The sequence below is a fragment of the Podarcis vaucheri genome (assembly GCF_965113315.1).
Source record: "Podarcis vaucheri genome assembly, chromosome: 5".
Classification (NCBI taxonomy): domain Eukaryota; kingdom Metazoa; phylum Chordata; class Lepidosauria; order Squamata; family Lacertidae; genus Podarcis; species Podarcis vaucheri.
The window spans coordinates 41654408-41682213 of NC_138763.1; the positions used below are offsets into that span (position 1 = coordinate 41654408).

The following is a 27806-nucleotide window of genomic DNA, read 5'->3' on the forward strand; positions in this document are numbered from 1 at the left end:
TAAGAGAACAAGGAAGAATTGAACCTGCTTAGGAGAGAAGAGATTATGGTCAGTATCCAAAGAAATAAGGAATTAGATCTGTAATCAGAAGAGGACTTTAGACTTATTTCTCTCAACAGCAAATGCCTCTGCTTCAAGGCAATGCTTTTGAAACCAGGGAGAATTTCAAAAGCAGTTTGTGTTAATGGCATTTGATTTAACTGTTTAAAGAGTGGGGGCAAGTCAAATTGTATTGGGCTAGCACAAACCACTTGAATGATCTTAAGCAGCATAGTGCATTCTAACCTAAAACAACTAAACTGTATTCTAATGGGTTGAAATAAATTGATCCACATAAGGGAAAACACAAATTGTGACTCAAAAAGGTAAAATTAATTCTTCCTGATGTCTTCCTGAAATGCTGAGAGAGAAAACATCAGCTATATTTTTCCAACAAGCAAATATTAGTTAACCAGTTGGGATTTCCCTTCATATGTGTTATATTTTTATAAACTTATCCTAGTTTATGAGAAGACAGATCAAGATCAGATTTTTTAAAATGAGGCAAGTAAATTAGTGTCATCAAACTAATATAGATTGATATTCGTGGAACATTAGCATTCACTAAAATAGGAAGCATGCATTGACAATAACAAATATTATTAAGAACTTCAATAATATAACAAAACATTGATCGTTAGGGCAAATGGATAGTAGAAATACACCAGTAACACACGTTTTTACAGGTTTGTCTTCAGAATGACTTTTGTTACCTGTTCTGATACCTATATCTGTATATATATTCTGTCCAGAGTATGCTATTAATAAACATTATTTCAACTTGTTATTCGTACATCACAGAAATAATTGTGATCCATTCCCTGTCTTAAGTTTTTCCAAATGCTTTGGTAATTTGCTATTTTGCCTTTTTAGGGGGGACAGGCGGTTTGAAAAACCAGGACGAAAAGAACCAGGTATGTGGGTTGTTTTTTGTTGTTTTTTAAATGGTATGGATATCTATATTTTGTTTTATTAGTAAGAAATTGAGATTCAGTGTCTAAATCTGAAATTATCAAAATCATATGCACACATAGGCCAGCATCTTTAGGAAATGGGATTAGATATGTTCTTTTACAAAATAGGCCAACATTTTTAGGAATTGGATTAGAGCCTGGCCTGTATGAATTGGAGAGAGAGAGGGTTTTTTTGGGGGGGGGGTTATAAATTGTGTACTACTTCATTTAGCGTTACATTATAATTATTTTACAGCACAATACTGAACTTTTCTTATTTTTTAGTGATTAAAAAACTTCGTTTTTTTTTTCATAATACACATCTTGTTGAAAGCAGCAGGCTATTTTAAGGGTCATTTCACATGACCTCAAGTTGGCTGGGGTATATAGTGAATCATATGCCCATTAGAGCTGGTCATGCTACAAGATTGCTCTGCCACACAGCCAATTTTTGGGCTGTAATGAGGTCAATGGGATTAAAAATTACTTGCTAAATGTGTGCTGAAATTTGCTCTGGCAAGCCATTGGATGCATTCAGTGGTGATAAGACCAAAGTAAAGTTTTGGATCATGCCATGTTATGTCTCAAGTAGTTTGCTTTCTGAGCATTTTTGCAGTGTAATGCAAGATAACATTTTAAAAAACAATTCTCTAATACCCCTTCCCAGTTAGTCCATAATTTCCCCACCCCAATTGCATAAAAGTTACAACTCGTTGGCTTGGATCAGGTAGTCCAAAAAATGATGCTGTCTATAGGAGTTGGTTTATTATATACAGGCAACCTACAGTGCAGATAGCCTGTGCTTCTTCCTGCCCCTTTCCCTGTTTCCTAGTTCTCTGAAAAAAAGAGAAAGGAATTGAGAAGAGAAACTTGCACCTCACCCTTCCTACACAGTGCTATGAGAGTGAGCCTCAGGCTTTCACTTTTGTTTTAAACTAATCATAGCTTATGGTGACATTCAAAATTGAACAAACTACAAGTTAGTGTTAACTATACAAGACAACTTCAAAGCATGGACTATGAAACTAGCTTACTTTCATTAATCATAGATTACTCATAGCATTTCTTTGTGGCCATGCTGGGGAAGATAAAAATGTGCAAGCCCAAGACTTGCTGCAGCTCATCCTCATCATGCTAAACTATGGTTTATCATTATGTGTGAACTAGGTCATTTGCATTGTGAAATAGGGGCCTGTTGTTTTCCTAACGCTTTTGGTGAACAGGTTTCTCAAGTTGAAGAAAAGAACTTGGCTTTTCTGAGGAATTTTAAAGGCGCTAATAGCCACCAAGCACTCTTTCTGAAAGTCAATAGGATTTGAGTGCTTAACTGCAGCTTTCTGTTCTTTGTTAGGAGATTCTTCTAATATATATACTCTGAATTTTGTAACAGTGCCAGATTTCTATGGTGATCAAAACTTGAAAATTGTATGAATCGCCATCTGTTTTAATGCCCTTTGAATCCCCTTTAAAGCATCTAAGTTATTTTGTTGTGCTGTTCTATTTTAGTTCTTACGACGTTGGTAACACAGAATTAGAAGGCATATTTCCAATTCCTCTGGCTTTCAGTCATACATAGATTTAAATCATTTTGTTTCTTGGACACTGTCTGAACTTAGTAACATTTTTCTCTCGATAGCTATGAGTTAATATTTAGGCTCCTAAAAGTAATTTATATCGTTTTTATAAGGCATTTCAGGGCATAAGATGATTTACAATTCCTTTTCTAATTTTTCCTCCACATTTCTGTAACATAGGTTAATCTTCAAAATTATGATACCCAAAGTCCATCCCACTGAAGCTGTAGGACTTTGTGGGGTTTTGTATAGGCATCTAACTTGTCAGGAGATGGCTTGTAAAGCTAACCATGGTTTAGTGGTATGAGTTCAAGCCATGGCAAGCCTAGGGCTTGTATTTTCTCCTCTTCCATGACCATGAGGAGGAAGCTTCCATATATGTTTTTATTAACCACAGTTTAGCATTTTATCTGAACCACAAACTGTGATCAGTCTTAATTGAAGCTGGTGACAACAATCCAACTTCATAACTCATGTTTTGAAGTTGGCTTGTTTCCACTAACCATGGCTAAGACTAACCACAGTTTGTCCAGGTTTGGACCACAACAAGCTGAAGCCTAAATCTGAAATGTATAGCCATAGTTGAGTGAGACATGTGAACATTGCCAATCTATGCTCATGTTTTTTCAGTAAGTTATGGGTAGAAGAAATACCTGGTGCAATTTGCAGTGTCCCAACAGAGAGTGCAGTGGAGGTAGGATGCAGATGGTTGTTGGAAGTTAAGATGCTTGCTTTTAATATGGATGGTTAGCTGTAGGTTCTGTCTATTGGCAGCTGATTTCTAGCATTGTACTCAATGCTGAAGTGGTCTAACTGAACTGCACACCTTGTACTGTATATTGTACTTAAATATATGCAGCTTGTCTTTCCTGAATTTTTGAAGCAGTAGTATAATATCAGTCCTACAGTACCTTACACACAAAACTATTGGCTTACAAGGATAATTTGCCCCTCTAAATTGATATATAAGTCAAAAACCCATAATGGCACTGCACGTAGCCTTTTTATGTAGGAAAGTTTGCAAGTACATTACATCCTGACTGGATTGTTCAGTTTTTGAGTGAAGTTTTGCATTAGTTTTATTGTACACATGGAATACATTAAGCTGTGGGACCTCCCACAAAAATTTAAATATTAGAGAATTGGGGGGGGGAATAAGCTTCACTTTGTGTGGTTAATAATGCTGTAAAAGGGAGAGAATTTTTTTAAGTGACTATGCTGGACAAAGAATAAAGTGAGTACAAATACAATTTAATGTATATTAATCCAAGGTAGTGATTGCTATTACTATCCGGTCTCTGCATTGGGCTAATCCATTATTACAGTACACTGTGAATGAAAAGATTAAAGCCTCGGCACAGACAAGGGAAGAAATACTTCAACAACCCTGTATGTCTTACAGTGTAAGAGATCACAAGGGTCTAGTGCTATGATGTGATTATGTTCCAAAAACGAACTATATCTAACACAGAGATTGCATGACCCCCTGCTTTCTTACATTCAGTTACAAAAATACAGTTATTCCCATCTGCGTATACGCTGACTACTCTAGCATTGCTTACATAGAACATCAACATTAGTAATGTTAGTAAAATGCTGGTTCTTTGAGTTGCCTTTTAGCAGCTGTGAATTGGCAGCTAGCACCATTGGGACCAGCTGATTGTTCCATAGCCCCACCGTGTCTCAGTTGACCACAACATCCAAATCTTTATAATCAGGCACAAAACCATTTTTTAGATTTGGGAGAAGTAAGAGAGAGTTTCTTAGAAAATACTCTATGATTTGGTAACAAATCTTAACATCCACACTAGTATATACATATAAATATGTTTATCCACGTTCAAGAGCTAAAAAAAGCCAGGCTCTTCATAACCACAAGTCAGTATTAAAGTAAAGTATTGATACCTATGCAATGTTTTCTGAGAAGAGCCTTTTAATTATCCTTGAACATACAAGTATTTAGTGATTTTGATGATGCTCTTCCTTGGTTTTGAGTGCAGAGTAGTTAGTGCCCTTAGCTAAACAAATGTGAAGAAGCCATAAACGTGGTCCTCTGGACCATTTAAAAACTTGGTTCATTTTAATTTTTTTTAAAAAAAACAACATCCATTAGTTCTTGTAATTGGTTCTGGTAATAATCATGATTCAACTTGGCATAGAGCCTTATGTTCAATGTCTCATAATTATATTCATGTTTGTACAATTATTTTACACAGTCATGCATTTTATCTCTTTTTTATTAACTGAATGGTTATTTTGGAAAGAAACTGCAATAAATGTGGGAAGCAGTGGATCTTTCTGATGACAGGAGTAATTAGATTTTGACTTGCAATAAGGCAGAGACATGAGGTGTTGATTATCCTTGAGAGGAGAATTGCAAATAGAGATCGATGAATTCCTGTTGTCTGCTAAATTTATTGCATGTTTCTCCGTATGAAAATAGTTCCAATATAGAATATTTAAGTCTAATACATGTAAAAATTCTTGCCATTCACTTTCATCATGAAAGTGCCTACGGGTGTTGAACTTGTTCTTAGCTGCTGGAACAAAGCTTCAGCAAATGCTTGTGATTTTCCTTAATAAACAAGCACAGCAGGATTGCAACTTCATTGCCACAGAAAATACTAGCAACATTCTTCATAGCATGTTTAGACATCAGCATATTCTGTTGTAACTGTATAGCACGAGAGGACTGATTCAACAAATCTGAGGGATCTTGGCCTTTTCAGGTGAATTTTTTCTTAGTTCTACTACAATGCCACAGTGTTTACCTTAATGTCATTTAATTAGAATTTTGACAAGCTGTCTTGAGTCTGGAAGTCTCTTGTTTCAGGGTCAGTGCAGTTTTAATCATAGTCTAGTGAATTCAGCAGGTAGCAGTTCTGTTTTCCCATAATTTGTGCAGTGTTTCTTGTCCCTGACTCTGTTTTTGTGCAGTTACTCCAGTGGCTCATCCAGTTACATGGATGCTATGCTCTTTATTCTGTGAACTGTTCTGAAGTCAAAGATATTGAGAGAACAAAAAGAGCACAATAAAATAGAGAGGAAAGTGAAAACATTGGCGTGGTAGTCTAATCCAATTGTTGAGAACAAAAACAAGCTGGCATCACATTCAAAGTCTATTCAGTCAGATGAGTCTCACAGATCTGGAAGCTGTCAATGTGCTGCCCATTGATGCGGATCTCCATGTCAGTCCTCTTTGAACTTTTAGAGTCTGCAACTGGAAGTTCTGGGATTGTCTTGTCAAAATTCTCCATCTTGATCTGATATTCCCCTTTAGCACCTCGAACCAACATGGAGGCAAAATGGTGGTGTAATATGATCTCTGATGGAAGATAGGATGTCCTCCTCTGGCATGTTTCTCCAGTGCCCTCTTGTGTGGCAGAAAGGAAGACTACTAGCTCAAAATGTTGATGAGCCTCCCTTTGCAGGAGAATGGCTAGAGGGCTAGATGGAGTTATGGGATGATAATAGGTTAAAGGAAAGATAAAGAAAGGGCACTCTTCTGAAGTGATGCTGTCTAGATGGAAATCCACACTGGTTTGATGTAACTGACCATTTTCTTGTTCTTCATAAAGAACTGCAGAAATCCGAACACTGGTGAGTGGGCTTGGGCGAGTATTGGCCACTTGGAACATTAGATACGGCTTTCCTTCTTTGTGTGTCACTACAGCAGAATAGGTGAACCGGATGGAGAGAGCTCGATTCTTTGGACGGGCAATTTTTGCTACAAATGCACCTAAATAAAAAGAGAATTTACATATAGATTGTGCGTGTAATTATAGCTTCCTGATTCCCTTTATAGTATATTGAAAGGAAACACAATTAAAGCAAGTTGCACTGTATTAGGATCACAACATTTATTATTAGCCTAAGTATTTCACATTTTTAATGATGCTTCCCACATTATTCAGGTCCATCACATTAATTTCCTAAACCACAAAAATACTTATTATAGTAAATATTTTTTAAATCAGGTGTTCATTAAAATATTTGCCACCATCTTTGTGAACTTGAATAATGACATATGCTTTTGACAAAATAAGACCCACAGTCTCTGCTTTATGATTTAGCATTTCAGGCTAACAGTCTGCTAAGTAATCTCTTAGTAGGTTTGTTTTGTTATAAGCTTCATTTATTATATAGCAAATTTTCTTTCACTAATATAGAACAGTTTTATTTATTAACTCATTTAAAATTATTTTCAATAAAACATAGCAGGGTTTGAAAATTCTTTGATAGTCATTGATAACTTGTCAGTAAAAAGTCTTCGCTGCAGTCCTAAGCATACTTATGGAAATACTTCATTGAACTATGTAGATGTTCATTTCTTGGTAAAGCTGCTAAGGATTCATCTGTTAGCTTTAAACTATGCAAATGTGTATGGGCAGTTAATTCTACTAACTAATCACACTTTTTAAAATAATGTAAGAAAAGGTTTTTGAACTAAAGCATGCATTTGGGAAGAACTGAATCACCTATTTAGATGTTTAGTACAAGTTGCTATTTAATAATTCTTTTCATACTGTAAAGTGGAAATACATCCTCGTCAAAGAACAGTATTTTTCAGAATGCTGAGTGACATAGTCCTATCCTTGCTTTCTTGCTGTAGCTTTATGCCAAAGCTCTTATTTAAACTATAACATATAAGCACTAGGTTATGAAATAGTATATAATTACCTGTGATGAAGGCCTCCAGCATCAGACCCAGTACCATTTGTATAGCAAGTAGGGCAATTGCACTTGGACAGTCTCCACTTGGGAACATTGTGCCGTAACCAATAGTGAGCTGTGTCTCCAGTGAGAAAGAAAAAGCAGCTGTAAAGCTTGTGATATACTTTACACAAATAGTGTGGTTTTCAGGTGGAGAATCATGATCGATCTCCAGATCCCCATTCATTTCTGCTAGTAGGTACCAGAGAACTGCAAAGACAAGCCAGTGGAGGACAAAAGAAGCAGAAAATACCAGCATCATCCATCTCCAGCGCATATCCATAAGGATTCCCCAAGCATCTTTTAGGTATGCCAGGCCTTTCCCATGGGCACCATCCATTTGTAGTGTGCTGTGTCCATCTTTCGTGACCATTCTTGGGTATCGTTGGGCCAGGAGAGGAGCACTAGGTTTGGTGTTGTTGCCTTCTATCACTTCTGTCCTCATCTTCTGAAAAGGAAAAGGAAAAAAACTGTTGGATGCTTGTTTATCTGTGGTTCAGATGATGTTCAGAGATTCTGACACATTGGCAGTGGACCAGACACTACCTGCAGCTAGCCAAGAGGGTCTTTAAACATGCAGTTCTGAGAAAAGTAACTTTGGAGAGCCAGGTTTGCCACTGCTTCCATTGTACGATAATGATTACCTACAAAAATTAATGTTGGATCCTTCTTTGATGATAATTTAGAACGTAAGCCAAACTTTTTGACTTCTCAGGTTTATTTGTGGGTCTAGTGGTTAGTTTGATAGTGAAGGAGCACTGCAAGTCTTAATTTTCTGAAATTCAGAGGTGTGTTCTGTAACTTTAGCAAATATGTGTTTAATATTTAAGCAAAGCACATTATCAAAGCTATTATTATTATAAATGTTCTATATATTCCTTTGGTGGCCATCTGAAGGCTGTCATATCAAATATAATAAATTAAAATTTCCTCATTATAAGCTCTTGTGGGGTTTTCTACCTAAATATGTTTACTGCTACCAACCATTATATTTTTATCGTCTAGAATTGTGGTACCTGGGATATAGCCTCTTCTGCTGAACATACTCAGGCCACTGCTGTTGTAAAGCTGTATTAAAAAGGGGATAGAGAATAATACGGAAAATATTATGCAATTATATAAGCCGAGAGAAGTCCTGAGGAGAAAAAAACCATCTCTAAACCCAATTTGCCAAAGGGGAAACTGGAGTGAGGCTTTTGTTATGTGTCCTTAATCGTGTTTCTAATACTGTAGTGTGGCAGCTTGGGTTCCTGTGGAGTTACAAATATTGAGTATCTCGGAAAATAAAAGATCAATCCCTGTGCTTTTTATGAGCTTTTCTCTTATAGCAGAAAAAGCTCACAGCTTTAAAATTAACAAACATAAAAGAAAGCAAAATATTCAATCATGGTGTCTCACTATTTGCTAGAGACTGGTTGAAATGAAAAATGTGAGAGAAAGGATGCTGGCATGTTTGAAAAGAGAGGTTAAACTGGGGTAACTGTTGAATGACATAGTTACAGAGCACCAGATCTGATCTAATATTGATGGTAAAATTGAAACATATTTGGTCCATCTTGTTGCACAATCATTGTGTGTTGTTTGTTTCTCTCTGAATGAGATCCAGATATCTTATTTCAAAATAACAACTTCTGGTGGGGGGCTATCATATTTTCCAAATAGACATTAGTATTCCCCTTCAGGAAAAATGCGAAAATGATTGCATTGTAATTTGATACATGCTTACTACAGGCATAGTTATGATAATAAATTTGATTGAAATATATTCTTTACAAATGTGTAGGGTGGCTTCCTTGGGGTGGGATGTATTAAACTGCTTTGAGATTAATTATAATCAAGCTATATTAAAAATGTGTTAAATAAAAAACACACAAAGTAGTCATGGTCCAGTCATCAAAAGCAGTTGCACTGTTTTATAGTGCTACAGCACCTAAGATATTTACAATCAGTCAGTTTTGACAAAATGTGGAGTAGAGTTCACTGATTGTGCAGAGCTAATCAGATGTTTATCTCCTGCATATGTTGTACTTGGCCACTCTGTTTTTGCTGTTTTGCTAAGCTTGCACATGAGTCATTATAATGGTTTTTATTGTTATGTTCCTGATATTATGCCATGCTTATGTCTCAGGTTGATTAGAGACTTTATGTAGCAAGTGACTAACAAGTAAAAATTACTATTATTGATGATGATGATGATGATGATAAATGAAAAAATGCAATCTACAGTATAGAACTGCTATCCTCTCAACAGAAACATTTTAAGCTTAAACTTACAGCAAAAGTAAGTTGAAGTCTCATGGATTGAGCAAGATGTGTCTGTAAGTCACAATTGGGATTTGGGAGCACTGGTGAACAAGGCCATGACTGATTGATAAAGCTGATGGGGCAATGAAAAATACTAGTAATAATACTTATGTATGTATACACCTGTATGTAGTGGTTTATTTAGACTTTTCAAAAGTGTTCCACATACATTATTGTAATTGTCTTTGTAGGCTATAAAATAGGTCAGTATTTCTATTCCAGTTTTGCTTGTAGGGACCTGAAGCTTTATTCACTGGAGAGGCAACTTTTGATCTATGGGTTCCATGATCCACAGCTCTGTCTCTTCACCCTCATGCTGTACTAGCAAAACATATTGACAGTAAGTTGTATTCAGCTAAATTTTATTCAGAGTAGACCTATTGAAATCAGTGACTCTAAGTCATGTTCATAATTTCAATGGGTCTGCTCTGATTAAAACTAAGTTGAATACCAGTGCCTCAGTTTCATTTCAGCATAAAATGAGCTCTCTTATTAAAGAGAGATTTTTCCCTTCAATTTGGGAAAAATTCCACACCGTCATTTCATTCTGTTAAGTCATATGAGCACTTCAAGTAAAATGGCTGTTCTGGTAGAGTATCGGAAAATTGTATTAGTGAAGTCAACATATTTTATTTCTGCCAAGGATGTAACAATGAAATATAAGCACAATGTCTCTATAAAGTACATAGCCCATTGAAACACAGGTAACTGAGGCTTGTAGTTTGCAAGTGGCTAGAGTTCATCAAAGTATTCATTTTGAACTGTTCCCTGGTAGAAAATAATTATAAAATTTGCATTTGAAATTTTAAAAGAGACTCTTCGAACATGACTTTTGACTCTGTCAGAAGTAGAACTTTTCTTGACTTGAAAAAATGATGAGAAAAATACCATTTTGAAATGAAAGCAAACAATCCTAATGTCATGCTAAACATGCAAGTTTATGTTATGGGTTCAAGCCAGTCCACTGCATGTGTGGTGCCCAGAGCGATCACCAGAGGAATAACGGGGTTTCCCAAGATTGCATCCTTTGATCTAGTGGAAGGGTTGAGTGTGACTGTGATGTGGCAGGTGTACACATGCCTTGTATTCCATGTAACAGCCTGCTGAGCTGCCTGTATATGTCCCTACCTCTAGAGGAGGTAGGGACTGCATCCAAAATAACAATTTTTTGAAATACAGACCTATGAATTGATTCTTTATCCTACTGTGATAGTAACGCTGACAGTTTCAACTTTTTAAACAAAGATGCTACTTTATACATGGTTTGTTGGAAGGTGATATTTTTGATATAAGTATTAAACCTACCATAGGCACTAAACTGCCTTTTGTGAGAATTTATTTTTTAAGATTTGGTAGTTATATATTTATATTTTGCATATTTAAGTGTTTCTGTTTTTATAACTAGCAATATGGTAAATAAAACACATTTTAAAAAAAATTAAAGGAAGGAACAACATAATTGGGCCCTGTGTAAGAATTCTGGACTTTAAAATCTTGTTAACAGTAATCTTTGTTAACAGCTGAATGAAAGTAACCTGAACTTGGCATCCAACATCTTCATTATATAGGTTTCATTATACATTGAAAGCATACATCTTTACCTTGGCCTTTGACAACTGAGGTGTTTTTACGACCCACCCTATTCTTTTGATTGTAATTTTTAAAAACTGATTTTAATATTGTTTTTTTACATTGCTGTAACCCACTTTGGGACTTTATAGTGAAGAATGTTTAAGAAATCTAAATAATAATAACGCATAATAATTATTACTAAAATAGTGATATTCTGCCTGACCCATGTTCATTAATGTTCATTTTGTATGCGGAATGCACTTTTGAGCTAAGAGTTCCACTACGTACCTGATCAACTACAATTGAAGCACACAAAAATTGCTATTTGCCTTGCTGGGCTTGGATTCCAGTGCACTAGGTAAAGACAGGGACAAGGAACTTCTAGTGTTCAAAGGATTATCTTACTGGGAAAGTTGGAAAAAGCACTATATCTACTGCTAATTCACCTCCACAGACAAGAAAAACAGTTGACTTGTTACTCTTCAAACATTCCTTTTTATTTATTGTTTCCAGGGGGTAGTCATATGCAAAAGCTGCAAGAGCTGTCTGTTTTGGAACATTGTTTTATATAAACTTAACACACCTTCGTTACATCCTGTATAGTTTACTGTAACATGCTGTATGTGGGGCTGCCTTTTGAAAAGTGCTCAGAAACTGCCTGGCCTAAAGAGGTGCACGCCAGGGAGCATAAACCTTACTTGTTACAATAGCTCCACTGGCTACACCAGTCTTTTCCAGGCACAATTCAAAGTCCTATTTATGACCTATAAAGCCCTTATGAAGCTTGGCTCAGACTATCTGAAGGACTATATGGGAGAGGGCCTTCTTGGTAGCTGCTCCGAAACTTTGGAACTCCTTTCCTAGAGAAAGGAGTTGTTTTTATGCCAGCAGGCAAATACTATTTTATTCCAACAGGCTTTGGGGAACTGGTTGTTTTTAAAGGAAATGGCTTTGAATAGCCCTGTCCTGTTTTTACTATCTCAAAATGCTTTAACTTGTCTTTACAGGAAAAGTGCTTCAGTTATGTATCATTTTGTTCCCCAATTCTGCATATTTTCTAGTTCTAGTACCCATTTTTAGATGGGGTAACCAAAATTGTAGAGTTCTTCAAATGTGTCTGCAGTGTAGATTTATAAAGGACCATTCTGACCATTTTATATGCAATATCTTTCCTAATAATCTCTAGCATGGAATTTTCCATTTTTGTCTCTGGCACTTACTTCATAGATATATCAATGAAATAATCAACTATGACTTCAGTATCTTTATACTGGAGTATTTCGATCAGTTTGGATACTTGTAGTTCTGAAACAGATGTGGAGTTCTGTCTTCCCAAGATTGCAACCATGTTGTACTCAGAAATTTATAGGCATAATCAACTACTTAAAGGCAATAGTTGTGTAAATGCCTGGATTTCCCCTTTTTCTTAACGTTATTGTTTAGTGGGTTTGCTCTGCCCCATACTCTGCTTTAGACATTTAAGAGAATTTCTAATATTAATTTTGAATTGATAAGTGTTTATGTGCAAATTGATAGACCTACAAGTTATTTTTTTTAATGAAAATTCTACAAGCTGTACGTGTGCAGTGGTTTGAACAAAGTTCAGAAATCAACAAATGAAGAATAGTGGATTACTAATTCATTGCTTTCTCTCTGTAACCTTGTTTAAATATTTAGAATCACTGAATCTGGGGAGAAATTATAGTGGCGAGAATTATATAAGTATTCCTAACTTTAATACATTGGATATACCTGGAGTTATGACTTCTCAAGTGTGCAGCTGTAGAGCTGTGATGCTATCGCCAGCAAATGTATCCAGAACTCAGTGAGTTAAAAATAAAACTTTTTTCACAAAGACTTCTGCACTATACTTTCAGCTTAGCAAACCATTATACTTCCATATGTGCCTATTAAAGGATACTGTACCACTTATTTGCTTACTCTAAAAATAAGACACACAAACCCTGTCAAGTTCTATACATAGTTCATACGCTTCTGCATTTGGTGAAATTTTTTGAGAATCTCAACTAATTAACAATTAGAAAATAACTCCTCTTGTCCAGTGGTAACCAATGTAATGCCTTCCAGATGCTGTTGGTCTACAGCTCCTATTTCCCTTAAGTATTTGCTATGTTGGCTGGGCTTCATTAAAGCGGTAGTCAAACAACTTCTGGTGGTCAGGCACCCAGTTGGCTACCCTTGCTTTAGTCCTTGAGTTCATGAAGATGGGTTTGAAAACAGGTTGATAGTATCTATACAAGACATCAGATATTTATGGACATAGAGCTTCTGTGTTCCACTTGACTGCATTCACCAACTTCATGGCTTCTGGTCACTTTTCTTTGACCTATACACTCTGTTGCCTACCGTTTACTACTCCCCCCTCCCCTTACTGCAAACCATTTATAGAAAATGCATGTTTTCGAAGCACTTGGATAGGGAGTTTAAATGTGTAAATTGAAAATATTTATTCATTTGTATTCCTTGGTATAACTGAGCAAAAATGTATTTCAGTGTTGCAGAATTTTAGTCCCTTTGGCTTTCTCTGCTTTGTTACAAGAGCAGTTAAGACATAGATGTACGCAAAGATTCAAGGACTCTCCTATTCAATTAAATTTTTTCACTTAATACCAACAAAACATTGCTTAAGAGTGATATTTGGCAATTGTTATTACGTTTGTGTTTCACTACTGTAACCCACCCTGGGACCTAAAGGTGAAGGGTGGGTACTATATAAATCAGCAATGATCAAATGTATTTAAATTTTCCAAACTACATTTTTGCAAAGTAGATACACTTTCTTTAGCATTTATGTATATAGTTTTAATTATATATTTGTTATATAAGTTTAACATCCCATGATAGATAGATAGATATTCTCCTAATTGATAGTCATTGTAAAAATGGCACCTTCAATTTAAGTCAGCTTGCTTATAAAATCTGCAGTAGTTTTGACATCCAGCTCACTTCAGAAAATTTACTTTGGTACTTGTTTGTAACAGTGAATAGTGCATTAATTCCTCTAGAAAATATTGCCATTTGATGTGAATAAGGTATTCTAAAACTACTGCTGAATATCATAGTCATTCTCTCCATAGATGTTCTAACAGAGTATTAATGTAAAGGCATTGAAAATGAATTCACTTTCAAAAAAGTTTAAAGCCATAGATTATATCACTTAGAATTTGTAGAAGATAACATGCTGCACTAGTCTGAAGAAACAGTGTTAGGTGCTGCTCACTGCAGCTGTGCAGTTTGCCATTTGCTTGGAGCGGACTTCCCCAACGTTGTGCCCTCCAGATGCTCTGGACCACCCCTCACATCAGCCATAGCAGTGCCAGCTAGGGCTGACAGATGTAGTAGTCCAAAACAACAGCATACTGGGAAGCCAGGTTGGGGGAGGCTGCCCTAGAGCAAGTAACAGTTGTTTCAAGGAAGCAACCAAAGGGGCACTGCCCACTGCCACCCACCCTCCATCATTTCTGATGTCATGCAGTTATGCTATGGTACTCCCCAAGAACAGGTTCCTGTTCAAACTCTTCTTAAAGCTTGCAGGAAGTGTTGAGTGTGTGAACTCGCGCCAATATAGCAGGTCTGTCATTAGGCAGGTAGCAAATGTTGAAATCATGGTGTATAGTTATGTGTGTGCCTTGCGACCTCTAAGCTACGCTGTTGCTCTCAGGTAATGCCCCCCCCAATTGCAGGTATCCAACGGCAGTCTTGTTGACTTCTATACATGGAATGTGCAGGAGTTTGTGTGTGAGAGATCTTGTAATTTGTCTCGCGCCTCGAAATGAGTTTTTTCAAAAATAGTGAAGGGTTAAGTGTAACCTAGCTACAAAAGTGAAGAAATAAGTGAAGGTATTTTACACCTGAATAGGTTGATACATGTGTCTTTGGATTTAAAACACAAATGTGATACATTTGAATAGTATCAGTGAAATAAAAATGGTATCCCTTTCACACTTTATTATGTACTGATTTTTTTTCATTGAATAGACTATTTATAATTTTCCCTGGAAGTTTAACACTATTCCCCAGATAACATTACCATGCATGAGATATCCTAATTCTTCACAACAATCATTTGTCCCCTTAAATAGGATCTTCCATGTGTAGGAGATAAAATAGCTTTGGGCAAACAAGTAATCTTAATATAGGTAGCAATCAGGTGTTTCTTAAACACTGACATTGTGTAAGACAAATGAAGAAACTTGTTCGAAAAGTTTGTTTATATGGTTTGAAACCAATAAAATTTAAATTTGCTTTATGACATAACATTTAATTTCTATTCAAATGGATATTCTGTGGTGAGCAACCAGAAAACCTCTGTGTCTAATCAAAAGAATCACTCAAATGATTTTTTAAATAATTGAATTTACATGGAAGTTTCTTTACACTGCTACACAAATTGCTAGCAAATTACTTACCATCTATCAGTCATGCTTTATATAAGTTAAAGCAATAACATATTTTTTCAAAACTTTTAAATAGAAAGATGAGATATTGCTGGAACCTGGAATTGAATTTAAAACTCTAGTCATCTACATTACTGTTAAAAACAACAACTACATCTCCAGGAATAAGTACACACTCAGTCTTCAATATCTGACTGGTCACAGGATGGTTACCTTTTTGAAGAAATACTCTTTTAGAATTGCACAGCTAAGATCTGCTTCATGCCTTTTATTAAAAGCTAAAGAGCCATGCAAGATGCTGAAGTTACTTCCAGGGATCTCCTATACAGAACTGTTCCTTATGGAAATTGGTTCTGGAAGTTGTCACTGGGCAATATTCATTTGGTAAACAATCTCCTTTGAGAAAGTCTTACAATATTTGAAGTTGGTATTTCAATTGATATTTTTCAAAACAGGTCTGTCTAAATCCTCCAAAACTCCATTTTTGTTTTTGAAAGTCTAAAACCACAAAGCAGGAAATATTAATGTAAAAAAGTGATGCTATCTTAGCATCATGTACTTACCAGTGTATTTGTAGTATTTATCTACCTGGCAGGGAAAGGGAGGAAGGCGGATGTCCTGGATATTGAAAACGAACCAAACTATCTTGTATCTGTATATAGTGATCCCAAGGAAGAAAAAAATATTTTGACAACTAGTTTGGAAGGATGTTTGTTCAAAATGGGCTTACGGGTCTCATTCCACAGTTTATAATGTGGGGGGCTGGCTTTCATATGAAGCTGATGTGATTGGTCATTCAGTCTGCAGGGGGGCCAATTAGCTGTGGTCATGTGGAAAAGAATGCTGATTTGTTCGAGCTTTCTTTCCCCAACACATACCCTAGCAGCTGTGGAGAAATCCACACGAACTTACTTGGAGAAAGGGGTGCATTTTTTATCTTAATCAGGATGGAGTTTTTAGGTTTGCATAATCTTACTTAAAGGTTTTACTTTGAGGTTCAAAGGAATGAAATTCCTCAGGACTGTTTTCCATTCAAGTTTTCTTGTGGTAGCTATTTAGAGTTCACAATTTCTTTGATATTTTATTTTAACCAAAACCAGGCAGTTTGAGGTGAAGGTGTGCTTTCTGTTTCACTTTTCTCTTTTTAGGTTTTTTGTACCATGTGGTGCACAGGATATCGGTATCCTAGAGATCAAGGTTGCTAATTAGTTTTACATAGTTTACATAGTTGCAACCTAATTTTAGATGCAAGACCTGTAACTTTACTGCGTCTCTTATTTTGCCTCTACTGTTAAGTCAGCATTGCTCATAGGATTGTATTTAAATTACATCAAATAATATTATGTAGGATATTGCTGCATGTAACATGGTTATGACCAAAAAGAGATGTTTACATTATGCTGTGTCAAATTAGATTTAAATGTAACAGCTGACTAATAAAAACGAGCCGAAAAGAGGCCCATAATGTCTACCTTTCAGAATCACTTGCATGATCTGTGAGGGTAGCTTTGTAGTGCAGTTCAGCATTTCACATTTTTCCTTAGCTGCTGATGTGAGGACTTTGATCGAACGTCAGACCTAAGAGGATCTGAGAAACAAAGGCTGTGATTGTTTGCAGTAAAAGTACTGAAGACCTGCTGTGAAAATTATTAATGTAGACCAATATAATGCTACTTAGAAACTAAAATCTCCCTCATGTTTTTTCTTTAAAAAAACTCTCTACAAAATACAAAACATTAATTCTTCGTTTCATTAGCAGAGAACCTTGTAATACATGTTGAGGCACAGCACCTTAAAATTGAAACATGCATTTGTGACCTTCATGGGTATGGGGACAAGGGGATACTTTTCACTCAGTAAAGCATGGTGCCTTTTCTTTTTACTATAAGAAACATTGACAGATAATGATATACAAATACTTTTATACTTTTAATGTATTTTTAATCTTTGTTGGAAGCCGCCCAGAGTGGCTTGGGAAACCCAGCCAGATGGGCAGGGTACAAATAATAAATTACTATTACTATACTAACATCTTAAAATAAAAACTGGATTCACCATATATTAGAAGTATGTGTGTTCCTGATACACCCCTTTAAACTGCCTCAGAAATGCAATTTTCAGTGAAGATTGGAGTGGCGAGTAGTAATGCAGGTAAGAAGCTGTTCTGCCATATCTGTAAAGGTTAGTGGCATATACAGAACTATAGAGCAAACTTAAACGCATGTGAGACATACTGTCCATGAAATGTTGCACTTGTTTGTGTGAAAGGATTTGGATAGTTGGCATGACTATTGAAGTGCAATATTTTGGTAGGAAGACTGATGTGTATGGATACAATTGTGCAAATTCAGCTTTCAGTAAGGAAAAGAGCATAATTCTTGGAGGAAAAAGCATTTGTGCATGGGAAAATTCTGGTAAGTTGTTTAGAGACAGAGATGGTCAAAACTAAAATGAAATATTACGTTTTAGTCTGCCTGTACCCTAAAATGATGACCAGTGATTTCTTAAGTCACTTTGTGTGTGGTCATGATTCAAGGTTGTGCAGTGATTTTCTTTCTCTCTTTCACAGTATTGTAAGCTGTCTTGTACTCGAGGGACTTTGGTTTATGTAGTTTATGTAGCCAACAATTAAAAGTTATTTGAAGGATCCTGAAAATGGACACTAAATTAAACTTATTTTTATAATAGAAATGTGTGAGTGAGTGAGTGAGTGAGTGAGTGTGTCTTAGTGTCTTATAGAAAAATTGTTGACACTGTTATTTGCTATTCTAGTAAAAAATTTCTCAATAAACAAGTTCTCAGAAGATTGTATTCCAGAACACCACTTTAGTACTTTGAAGTCAGTCCCTTTTAAAACTTCAAATTACATAGCTGTAGACTCTGTTGGCTGGATGTCTTTGTTGTATCTGAACTTTTCCATAAACACCATTGCTGGCTTGGGGTCAGACATGGAATGCAGGTGCCCTTTCACTGCTCCTTCTCCTCAGGAAGTCCAGTCAATTAGTTTGAGGCAAAGCCACAGATCTTTTTCTTTTTCCTTTTCATCCTGGGAAATCATGGCCAAACACCGACCTCCACACCAAGTAACTTAAACCAAGTGAAATGAACATGCTAGGGGTATACGCTACGTTCCTCGTTAGAATACTTTAGACTTTGACGTATGTGTGTACTAATGTTGACTGAGCGACTATTTACTTCTTTGTTTTTAATAACTTCAGAACGTAATATACCTGGGTCTGTTCTTAGTTGGATTTGAAACATAATTTCATCCAGTTCTGTGTTTTCTCTTTTCAGTACCCTTAAGCTTTGAAATATGTTGTTACCTGTTGACAAACACACTCGTGTTGTTTCACAGTTAATAGCCTTAGATTCAGAAGTAAATTCAGTGTGGCTTTCTCTCTAGTGAGCATGCTAGAACTGCAAACTTAATTATGGATATTCTGTCCCCTCCCTTCTATGATTTCCTCCTGGCATTGTGGGGTCATTGGGTTGGGCTTAGGCTCCTTCACTGATAATGAAAACAGGAGGAAAAAACTCTTTGGGACAGTCACTTTCACTAGTGCCCCCATTTTCTCTACTTCTACCAGGCTGTTATTTTTCTTCTTTTACCTTTTGTCACCATTTTCTTAGAGAACGTGCCCCCCCTCCTTTAATCGGCTGCCTCACACCCTTTCCTACTCTCCTTTTTGTGGCTTTCTGTACCTTTTCAGAAATACAAAAACCTGAGAAATTTATCTCCACTTTACTATCATCCTTCCTTCTGACTGCTCTTTCTCAGGCAGGGACATTAATAAAGCCATTGAGCACCCGATTACTTTTCAACTTCATGCCACCTGATATTCGTGGGCTGTGGCATGCCCTCAAGGATATCCTGATCAAACTAAAGATAAGTGGAAGGTACTGGTGACGCAAAGATACTGGTGACAACCAATCTTCCAACCAGTCCTTTCAGAACTACCTTTCCCCGGGGCAAGGAAGAAACTACAGACAGAAGTCCTCCTGGAACAGCAGTGATACCCACCCAGGCAGCAGAACACAAGATATCTCCCTCCAACACCTACAGAAATAATCACCAGCAGAACCAATGATGCTACTCTGCCCCAAGTCAGGGATCATCTACAAGCCTTCTTCAACTCTTGGTGTCAGATTACTACAGACCACTGGATTCTCAATACTATATCACATGGATACATGATAGAACGTCTGGCACCCCTAAATTGGTTCCTCCCATCCCTGATCCTCCAGCAGTCCATTCAAATAATAGGTGATATGTAATTGTGTACAGCATTGTCTCAACATGCCAGCTATCAAACCAGTCCCCCTGAGAGGAATTATTCTATGACATATACTTAATATTATCTGTAGTGCCATGACCAGATTACTTCCTGATGCAACTGGACTTCTCTGTGACCCTTCCCCTCTGCAGGGATGTAGGACCAATTTGAATGATTTGCCACCACCACTTAATGGATCCAAATAGCTTCCAGAGAGTGGTAGAGACATCTTATCCCATGTTGATGGCTTCTCCACTGGAATGCAGAGTTAAGCAGGGCTATCGACCGTCTTGCTCCAAAGCACCCTCTCTAATTGCATGCAAGAATTCTGCAGTGGTTTCTTGTACTCCACCAGTGGGCCATCACACACATTCCACATCACCACATCAAAATGCCACCAAAAGTGTGGGTAGTGATGAAGTGGGCATCTAGCAGAAACGTGCAGAAGGGCACATCTTTTCATGACCCTTACCTCATAGTGGTCACCATAGATGACAGCCTCTACATTTGGGGTCTCACTGTGAGGGACAGATAATCCATGCCCAAAAGTCTCCAGAGGAAGCTGAACACTCGGCTGGAGCAGCCCACCTGGCTCTGATGCACTTTTCTCCACACCTACACATCAAACGTGCTCCTACGCATGGGCAACTCCAACTTGAAATCCTACCTCAACAAGCAGGGAATCACCAAATCCTGGGATCTCCAAGTTGAAATGTTCCACCTCATGCAGTGACCGAAACACCACCACCTCAGCCTCACATTGGAACACATATCCAGATAGGCTGGAATCTCTGGTTTTCCAGCACAGTATTTTCCACCATCTTACGTTCTCGCTTATCCATCCACTCTAAGAATATACAAAACCACATGGAAGATCTTCCTGAAGCAATGCAAAGCAACGGTACTGGATCTTTTTGCATTCCTCCAAAATGGCCTCGGCAAAAGTCTAAAACGCAACACTCTGATGAAACATCAGGCGGCTGCTGTTTCTTCCTCAAACACACCACCTCTTCCAGCTCTCACCCCCTAATGAAATGCTTCCCACAAGGAACAATCCTACAGTGTTCCCCAGATGCCCACCACTTCCCTTCTTGGTACCTTCACAAAGTGCTGTCCACCCTTCAGAAACTTCCATTTGAGCCCCCGAAGGAAGTACTTCTCAACATTGAAAGGTCTTACAGTGGAACCTCGTGTTACAGACTCCGTTAACCCAGAAATAGTACCTTGGGTTAAGAACTTTACTTCAGGATGAGAACAGAAATTGTGTGGCAGCGGGAGGCCCCATTAGCTAAAGTGGTACCTCAGGTTAAGAATGGTTTCAGGTTAAGAACGGACCTCCGGAACGAATTAAGTTCTTAACCTGAGGTAACACTGTATTTCTAATAGCAGTAACTTCGGCTTGATGGGTCTCTGAATTGGTCACCCTGTCTATAGCTAGACGTCTCTCTATCTTCCACAAGCACAAAGTGGTTCTTAGAAAGAACCCCTCCTTTCTCCACAAGGTACTTTCCAGCTTCCGTATTCAGCAGGAACTTGATCCTTTCCACCTTCTGCCCCAACCCCTCTCACCTATTAGAGAAGACATGACACTCATTTGATGTCCAATGAGCTCTTAAAGTGTATATTACCAGGACTGAAGAGATCAGACAATCAGAAACCCTGTTCATTTCCTTCCACCCTAACTCACTGGGCAAAAAGGTTAACCCTTCCACCTTATCTAGATAGGACCTCTATAGCCTACAACTTGGTGAATCGTATCTCACCCTACAAATTTGACTGCCCACTCTACCGGGGTTGAGTCCCCCTAGTGAACATTTGTAAGACAGCCACATGGGTATCTCCCAGTGCATTCACGATGGGAATTTGTGTCTCCATTGAAGCTGCCTTTGGCCGCAGCACCCTACAACAGGCTTTCTACATTCATTTGTCCTTTCAGCTGGGATGTGCCTGATTGGGTACACTTTGATATGTTCCAACGCAGTGACCCCATGATGCTAGGAGGAAACAGTACACTTGGTACTCTCCCAAAGTAGATTTTGACTGGCATTGTGGGGTCACTGGGGCTTTCCATAATATGGGACGCAATATCTTCTACCTGGCGGCATTTTAGCCACCTTGTTTACTTTGGTAACATGGGCACCTTTGTGTTGCTTTCCTTACAAGACTCTGATGATTGTTCAAGCTTGGTGAGTTCACAAACTGATTGGGAGCCATCCACGCCCCAAAGGGTTTTTCCTCCTTCCTTTGTCATCAGGAGAGGGGCCAAAGCCCAACCCTATGACCCCCATGCTGCTAGTCAAAATCTACCCTTTGGGTGACTATCGGTTGTACTTTTTAGGAAGGACGTGATTGAATAGAATGTAAAATTATCCTAGTTTGCTCACAAATGACAATCATTTCTTTAAGCATCATTATGACAATTGTTTTTTTGGATGAAACAGTTATTTTAATTCTCTGTTATTTGAAATTAATGACTATGAAGGTTTTAATGCTAGTCGTCTGGCACTGGTCATTATTATTTTATTGCTGTTGACCCAAATGTAAATTTTAGAGATTCTGCTAGGTTTTAACTATTCTAGGGTAAATAGAAGACCATGTTGAATTACATTTTAAAGATGATAAACAGAACATTTTTACTGAGTTGGATTACGCAGTGCTTAAGAACACCTCCCATACAAACAACAACAGAATGCTTGTGCCATTGTAAACTTTGATGTGACCAGGAATAGTGCCTTGATACCTCTGAACCTTGGTAAAGCAATCTCTCATTGAACATCAGGTGGCATCTAACTGTTTATGCAAACTTTGCAGATGCTCTTCCATCGCTTGTTGCAAATTGAACTTTTGACTTTCTTAAATGGTTACAGCTGTTTTGTAAATCTCCTTTTTGAAGTCTGAAATCCTTCATTTGTTTTTTAGCCCACAAAAACTGTTTAAAGAAAAGCATTTATCATTATAAGAAAAGTAAAGCAATATATATTTGTTCTTGTTTTCTTTCACCTGAGCATCTTATGACTTAAATTGCATAAGGTCTGAATTCTATTCCAGGTGCCCTTCACAATGACTGTTACATACTTGCATATTTATTTGCTTGCAGTGAGACCAAACTTTGAGGATGCTGGAATCGTAGCAGCAGGAAGGAAGCATGAATTTATACGCTCTGAGAGCGAGAACTGGCGCATCTTCAGGGAAGAGCAAAATGGTGAAGATGATGATGGAGGTTGGCGGCTGGCTGGTTCACGAAGGGATGGTGAGAGATGGCGCCCTCATAGTCCAGGTGAGAGGAAATATGGAAAAGTGCAGCACGGACTGGTCAGAGGCAGCAAGCCAGCAATGTCTGGAAGGAAAACTTCCTAAAACAATATTCGAAAGGCTTGTTCTATGATGGCAAAATCATTTTTAGTTTTTTAAATGGGTTGTTTTGTTTAACCCACTATTTCCAGGACGTCTAGAAAAAAGCAGCTCTTCTTACCTGCTCTGATTTCTTTTCCACCAAACGGCGCTTCCTTTAGTGATCACTCTGAATCATGAGGCTGAAGTTCTGTCATATGCTTCCAGCTACTTGTATAGAAATGGAAAAACTGTTTGTCATGGAGAATACAGCATTGTGTGTCTTCGTGACGTCAGACATAACTGATAAATGCACAATAAAGCAGCAGTGTGTCTAACTTTGACAGTATTGAAACAGCTGAACCAGCACCACATGATCAGATGTGAAGATTTTACTTAGGGACAAGTACTTGCAGTTCATTTAGTATTTTCTTGTTTAGCATATGAAGAACAACAAGCTAATAAAATTTTTGTTCTCAATAAGTCCATCTGTCTTTTGACAGAAGTCCCGAGGCTGAAATATCATTGGGTAATTTCTGCTACTTTAAAGGAAGTGTAGAGAAATGCCGCATTGTGTAGAATACTGAGGGTTTTTCTGTAGTTTCTCTTTAATTTAGATATAGCTGTTTTAGGATAACACTTACTCATTGTCATTTGTGTAATGGAACATTCTCGATCAAAGAGGTGGGCGTTGCAGTCGTCTCAGGTGGAATCCATTATTGCACGAACAGACTTCTACATACAGCAGGACTTTATATTTCTCTCCTCCCCCCGCCAAAAAAAAAAAATCTGCTTGAGAGGCCTCCCTTTCTCAAGAGACTTCCCAAACTCCTGATTTTGGAGAGCATATGGAAGACTTTTGGGGTTAGTGAGGAGAGGAAAATGAAGTCACACAAAACTGTATTGGGCTACAACCCTCAGTTCCTTACTGGTTGGTCAAAGTGTTGTTCTTTCTCTGTGTGTACAGAGAGAGGGAGGCTTTAATTAATTAATTAAACAGCTTTTAATCTGCTGTGCAACCCAAAAGACTCCCAGAGAGGCTTACAAAGTAAGTAAAACAGTCCCTGCCCTCAGATTTGCCATCTGAAAGGCATGACACACAAGGAAAACGGAATACAGAGAGGAAGAGAAGAAAGCAATCTCAGGCACCAGTTCTTAAAGGTTACGGTTCTTTTAATTATTGCTGGGATGGAAACAGTACAGTTAGCCTGATAGAATGGCTGCTGTTAGATGACAGCGGAGGGAGAGTCAAAGGCAGCTGGTCTCTCAGCAGAGGTAATAGAACAACCCTACTTCTCTCCTCTCCTTTTGCTCTGCAGGCTTGATGCCCTATCAGCTACATCCAAGACTTTTGATTCCAATAGCCATTTCTATCAGGATGACAAATAGTATCCTGTATCTAGTATAACCAATTTAGCCAAAATAAGTGGCTCATGCCAAGCCACATTTGAAGATCACCACATTTCAAGCCCCAGTATCGCTCACACGAACTTGCTTGGAAATGCTTCACCTCTCCCAGGTTGTAGAAAGGTGCATCAACACTTGCTGGTGCCTGCCTGCCTCATTCTCATGCAGGCTTGGGCACAGTTGCACAGCCCTTAGAAACAAGCTTGTCGGCTACAAATCCTTTCCCAGAACTATAGTGCTAGCAGGCCACTTCACCATAGTGACATACAAAACAAGGGCAGATTAAATAAATAGAATTAATTACCACAGATTACAAACTGCACTCCAAACTCCAGAATGGAGGATTGTCAGCTAGCAGACAGAGGGTGAAGGCAAGCAGTTTTGAAGATGCTTTAGGACTGATGGAGTTAGTAGAATAGATGCTGCCTGTGACCTCAAAGAGAAGCATAAAAATATGGTAATCCCCATAAAGTGGTACTTGTCTGGATTCATAGAACCGCATAGAATGGTCTTACTAGCAAAGGCTGCCCCCCTGTGGCTGAACAGATTGTGAGGCTGCTATTCACAAAGATTGTGAGGCTGCCCTGGGATTAACTCATAGTTAAATTGTTTTTGTTCTTTTAAGCCCACTTGCATGGAGTTGGGTTGTACAGTCCTTTACATTAATAATATAGCTCAAAGTGACAGTGGTTTAAAGGGGAAATAGTGATGATATATTGATAAAATGCGTGTTTCAAGGTGGACCATAAGCTGTAGTGGCGTTCTGAAGTGCTGTCACTTTGTCCTCTCTTTTCCCTATCCTCTTTTCCTCTATCCCTTTCTCCTTCCAAACAAGTTCTTGCCCTATGGGACTCTTTTGTAAAGTTACTTTCCCACCCCCTTAGACGGCCCTCGTTCTGCAGGCTGGAGAGAACAGATGGAGCGACGGCGAAGGTTTGAATTTGACTTCCGAGACCGGGATGATGAGCGGGGTTATCGAAGAGTGCGATGTGGCAGTGGCAGTATGGATGATGATAGGGATAGCCTTCCTGAATGGTGCTTAGAAGATGCAGAAGAAGAAATGGGGACTTTTGACTCCTCTGGGGCATTCCTCTCCTTAAAAGTGAGAAACTTTCTGTGAACTTGTCATAATATTAACGGTATTATTTATAACCAGTAGTATAAAGTTTGTTGTTTGCATGTGTGTTTTCGTTAGAAGGTTCAAAAGGAACCAATTCCTGAGGAACAGGAAATGGATTTCCGTCCTGTGGAGGAAGGGGAAGATAGGTCTGATTCAGAAGGAAGTCACAATGAAGAAGCCAAAGAAGTAGATAAGACACACGGAAGGGAAAGTGTTAAGACGGAGCATACAGCAGCAGCAGGTAAGAAGGATTTCTCAAGTCTATCCTTTAAATTTTGCTTCCACCTTCCAGCTCAGTTAAATAAAGTTACCAATCATTTCAGAAGTAACAGAAGAAACAGTCAAAGAATCTTCACCATCCACCAGGTCAGGTACTCCACCAAAATCCCAGTCACAGGAGCCATTACCTACAAGCCTGCTTGAAAGAAGGGAAGACTGTGTTCCAGAAGTAATAGAAAAAAGAGAAGATAAAGAAAACCAAATGGAGGATATCCCATCAGCCAAAGTGCCCAACAGAGAAGGTAATCATATTTCAGGTTTGGTATAATGTATATGCAAAGTACAGTGGTGCCTCGCAAGACGAAATTAATTCGTTCCGCAAGTTTTTTCTTCTTGCGAGTTTTTCGTCTTGCAAAGCACGGTTTCCCATAGGAATGCATTGAAAATCAATCAATGCGTTCCTATGGAGACTGTCCGTGGACAGAGGGGAAGCGCTGCTCTGTCCCCTCTTTTGAAGCAAGGGGCTGCGGGGAGAAGATAGCTTCTCCCCGCCGCCCCTTGCTTCAAAAGAGGTCCAGGGACAGCGGGGAAGACGCGCTGCGCTTCCCGCTGTCCCCGGACCTCTTTTGAAGCAAGGGGCGGCGGGGAGAAGCGATCTTCTCCCCGCAGCCCCAGGTCCGGCGACAGCGGGAAGCGCAGCGCGTCTTCCCCGCTGTCCCCAGACCTCTTTTGAAGCAAGGGGCGGCGGGGAGAAGCGATCTTCTCCCCGCAGCCCCAGGTCCGGGGACAGCGGGGAAGATGCGCTGCGCTTCCCGCTGTCCCCGGAGCTTGCGGGGCAAGCTTCGTTTTGCGAAGCAAGCCCATAGGGAAATTTGTCTTGCGAGGCAACTCGAAAACGAAAAAACCTTTCATTTTGCGAGTTTTTCGTCTCGTGAGGCGTTCGTCTTGCGGGGCACCACTGTATGCAAATGAATGAATGAATGAATGAATGAATGAATGAAAGACTGTAGTGACAAAGCAAGGTGGAAAGGATGAACTGATCATTCATATATTGTTTAAGCATTGTTGAAAGCATGCCAGCTTGCTTATTGTCTGATTATACATTTTATCACATAATAACAGTTCTGGTAGAAAGAAGGGCCTTTAAAGGAATTTAATGTCCATTCTTCCCCACCCCCAGATCCAATTTCTGCTGTCCAGCCTTTACCACAGATTTCGCCAGATGCAGCTTCCCTTGTTCATCTTCCTCCTCCAGAATCAAATCCAATTCCTGCCTTAAGGCCTGTTCAGACATCAGTCACAGCTGCTCCAGGGATGGGTAATATTCCTGCTGACCCTGATGACGAAGAGGGCCTCAAACATTTAGAACAGGTAAAGCATCTTCGTGAATTCTGGTTTGTTTGTTTTTTGTTGTTGTGCTTCAAGGGCTGAAAGAAAACATTCTTTTGTACACTTATCTTGTAAATGCAGCTACCTGATTCAGGTGATTGTGGGCGAAAGCTTTGGGATTCAGACCAGTTGCTGAGAATATCATAGCAATAGCCTTTACAAGTCAGCAGTGCTTATGCACCCAAGGTGGAGACAGGAGTTGAAGATGCAACCTAGAGCTAATGTACCTAGTCAACTTTAGACTAGCACACCCCTCACATAGACCAACAGTTGGCAACTGCAGAGGAAAACTAGTTTTGGGCAGGACTGGCAACTAATTGCTTTTACAATGTTTTCCTGCAACTGATCATGAAAATGGGCAAAACTATATTGATGTATTAATGGGCAAAAATGAAACATATTTTGCAGTTTGACAATACTTCGGATAGTCAACTTAATTTTCATAAAACAGTTTCAACCTGTATGTTCCTGCCATCTCCTCCTCAAACAAAAAT

At 38.5% G+C, this 27806-nt stretch overlaps 2 protein-coding genes across 12 annotated transcripts in view; one reads left to right on the plus strand and one right to left on the minus strand.

Moving 5' to 3' along the window:
* The window catches only part of GIGYF2 (GRB10 interacting GYF protein 2), a 75485-nt gene that overhangs the window by 26881 nt on the left and 20798 nt on the right, over positions 1-27806 (plus strand). The window contains exons 7-12 of one of the 3 annotated variants that reach the window (XM_082221705.1): positions 913-953; positions 22945-23124; positions 25469-25686; positions 25780-25963; positions 26037-26225; positions 27104-27294. In XM_082221705.1, the coding sequence (XP_082077831.1) occupies positions 913-953; positions 22945-23124; positions 25469-25686; positions 25780-25963; positions 26037-26225; positions 27104-27294 (1003 nt within the window). Of the gene's footprint in view, positions 1-912; positions 954-22944; positions 23125-25468; positions 25687-25779; positions 25964-26024; positions 26226-27103; positions 27295-27806 lie in introns of all 3 variants that reach the window. The other 2 variants (XM_082221706.1, XM_082221707.1) reach the window with 2 other exon arrangements.
* On the minus strand, positions 962-25455 carry KCNJ13 (potassium inwardly rectifying channel subfamily J member 13). Of its 9 annotated transcripts, XM_082221899.1 has the most exons (5): positions 23320-25455; positions 16137-16225; positions 8296-8347; positions 7247-7727; positions 962-6305 (listed from the first exon to the last, which is right to left on the minus strand). In XM_082221899.1, the coding sequence occupies exons 4-5, from the start codon at positions 7722-7724 to the stop codon at positions 5686-5688; spliced, it is 1098 nt and encodes a 365-aa protein (XP_082078025.1). In that variant the 5' UTR covers positions 7725-7727; positions 8296-8347; positions 16137-16225; positions 23320-25455; the 3' UTR covers positions 962-5685. The 9 variants fall into 9 exon arrangements, with proteins under 9 accessions (XP_082078025.1, XP_082078031.1, XP_082078024.1 ...); XM_082221905.1 differs by lacking the exon at positions 16137-16225 and having other exon boundaries at positions 7247-7724; XM_082221898.1 differs by lacking the exon at positions 16137-16225.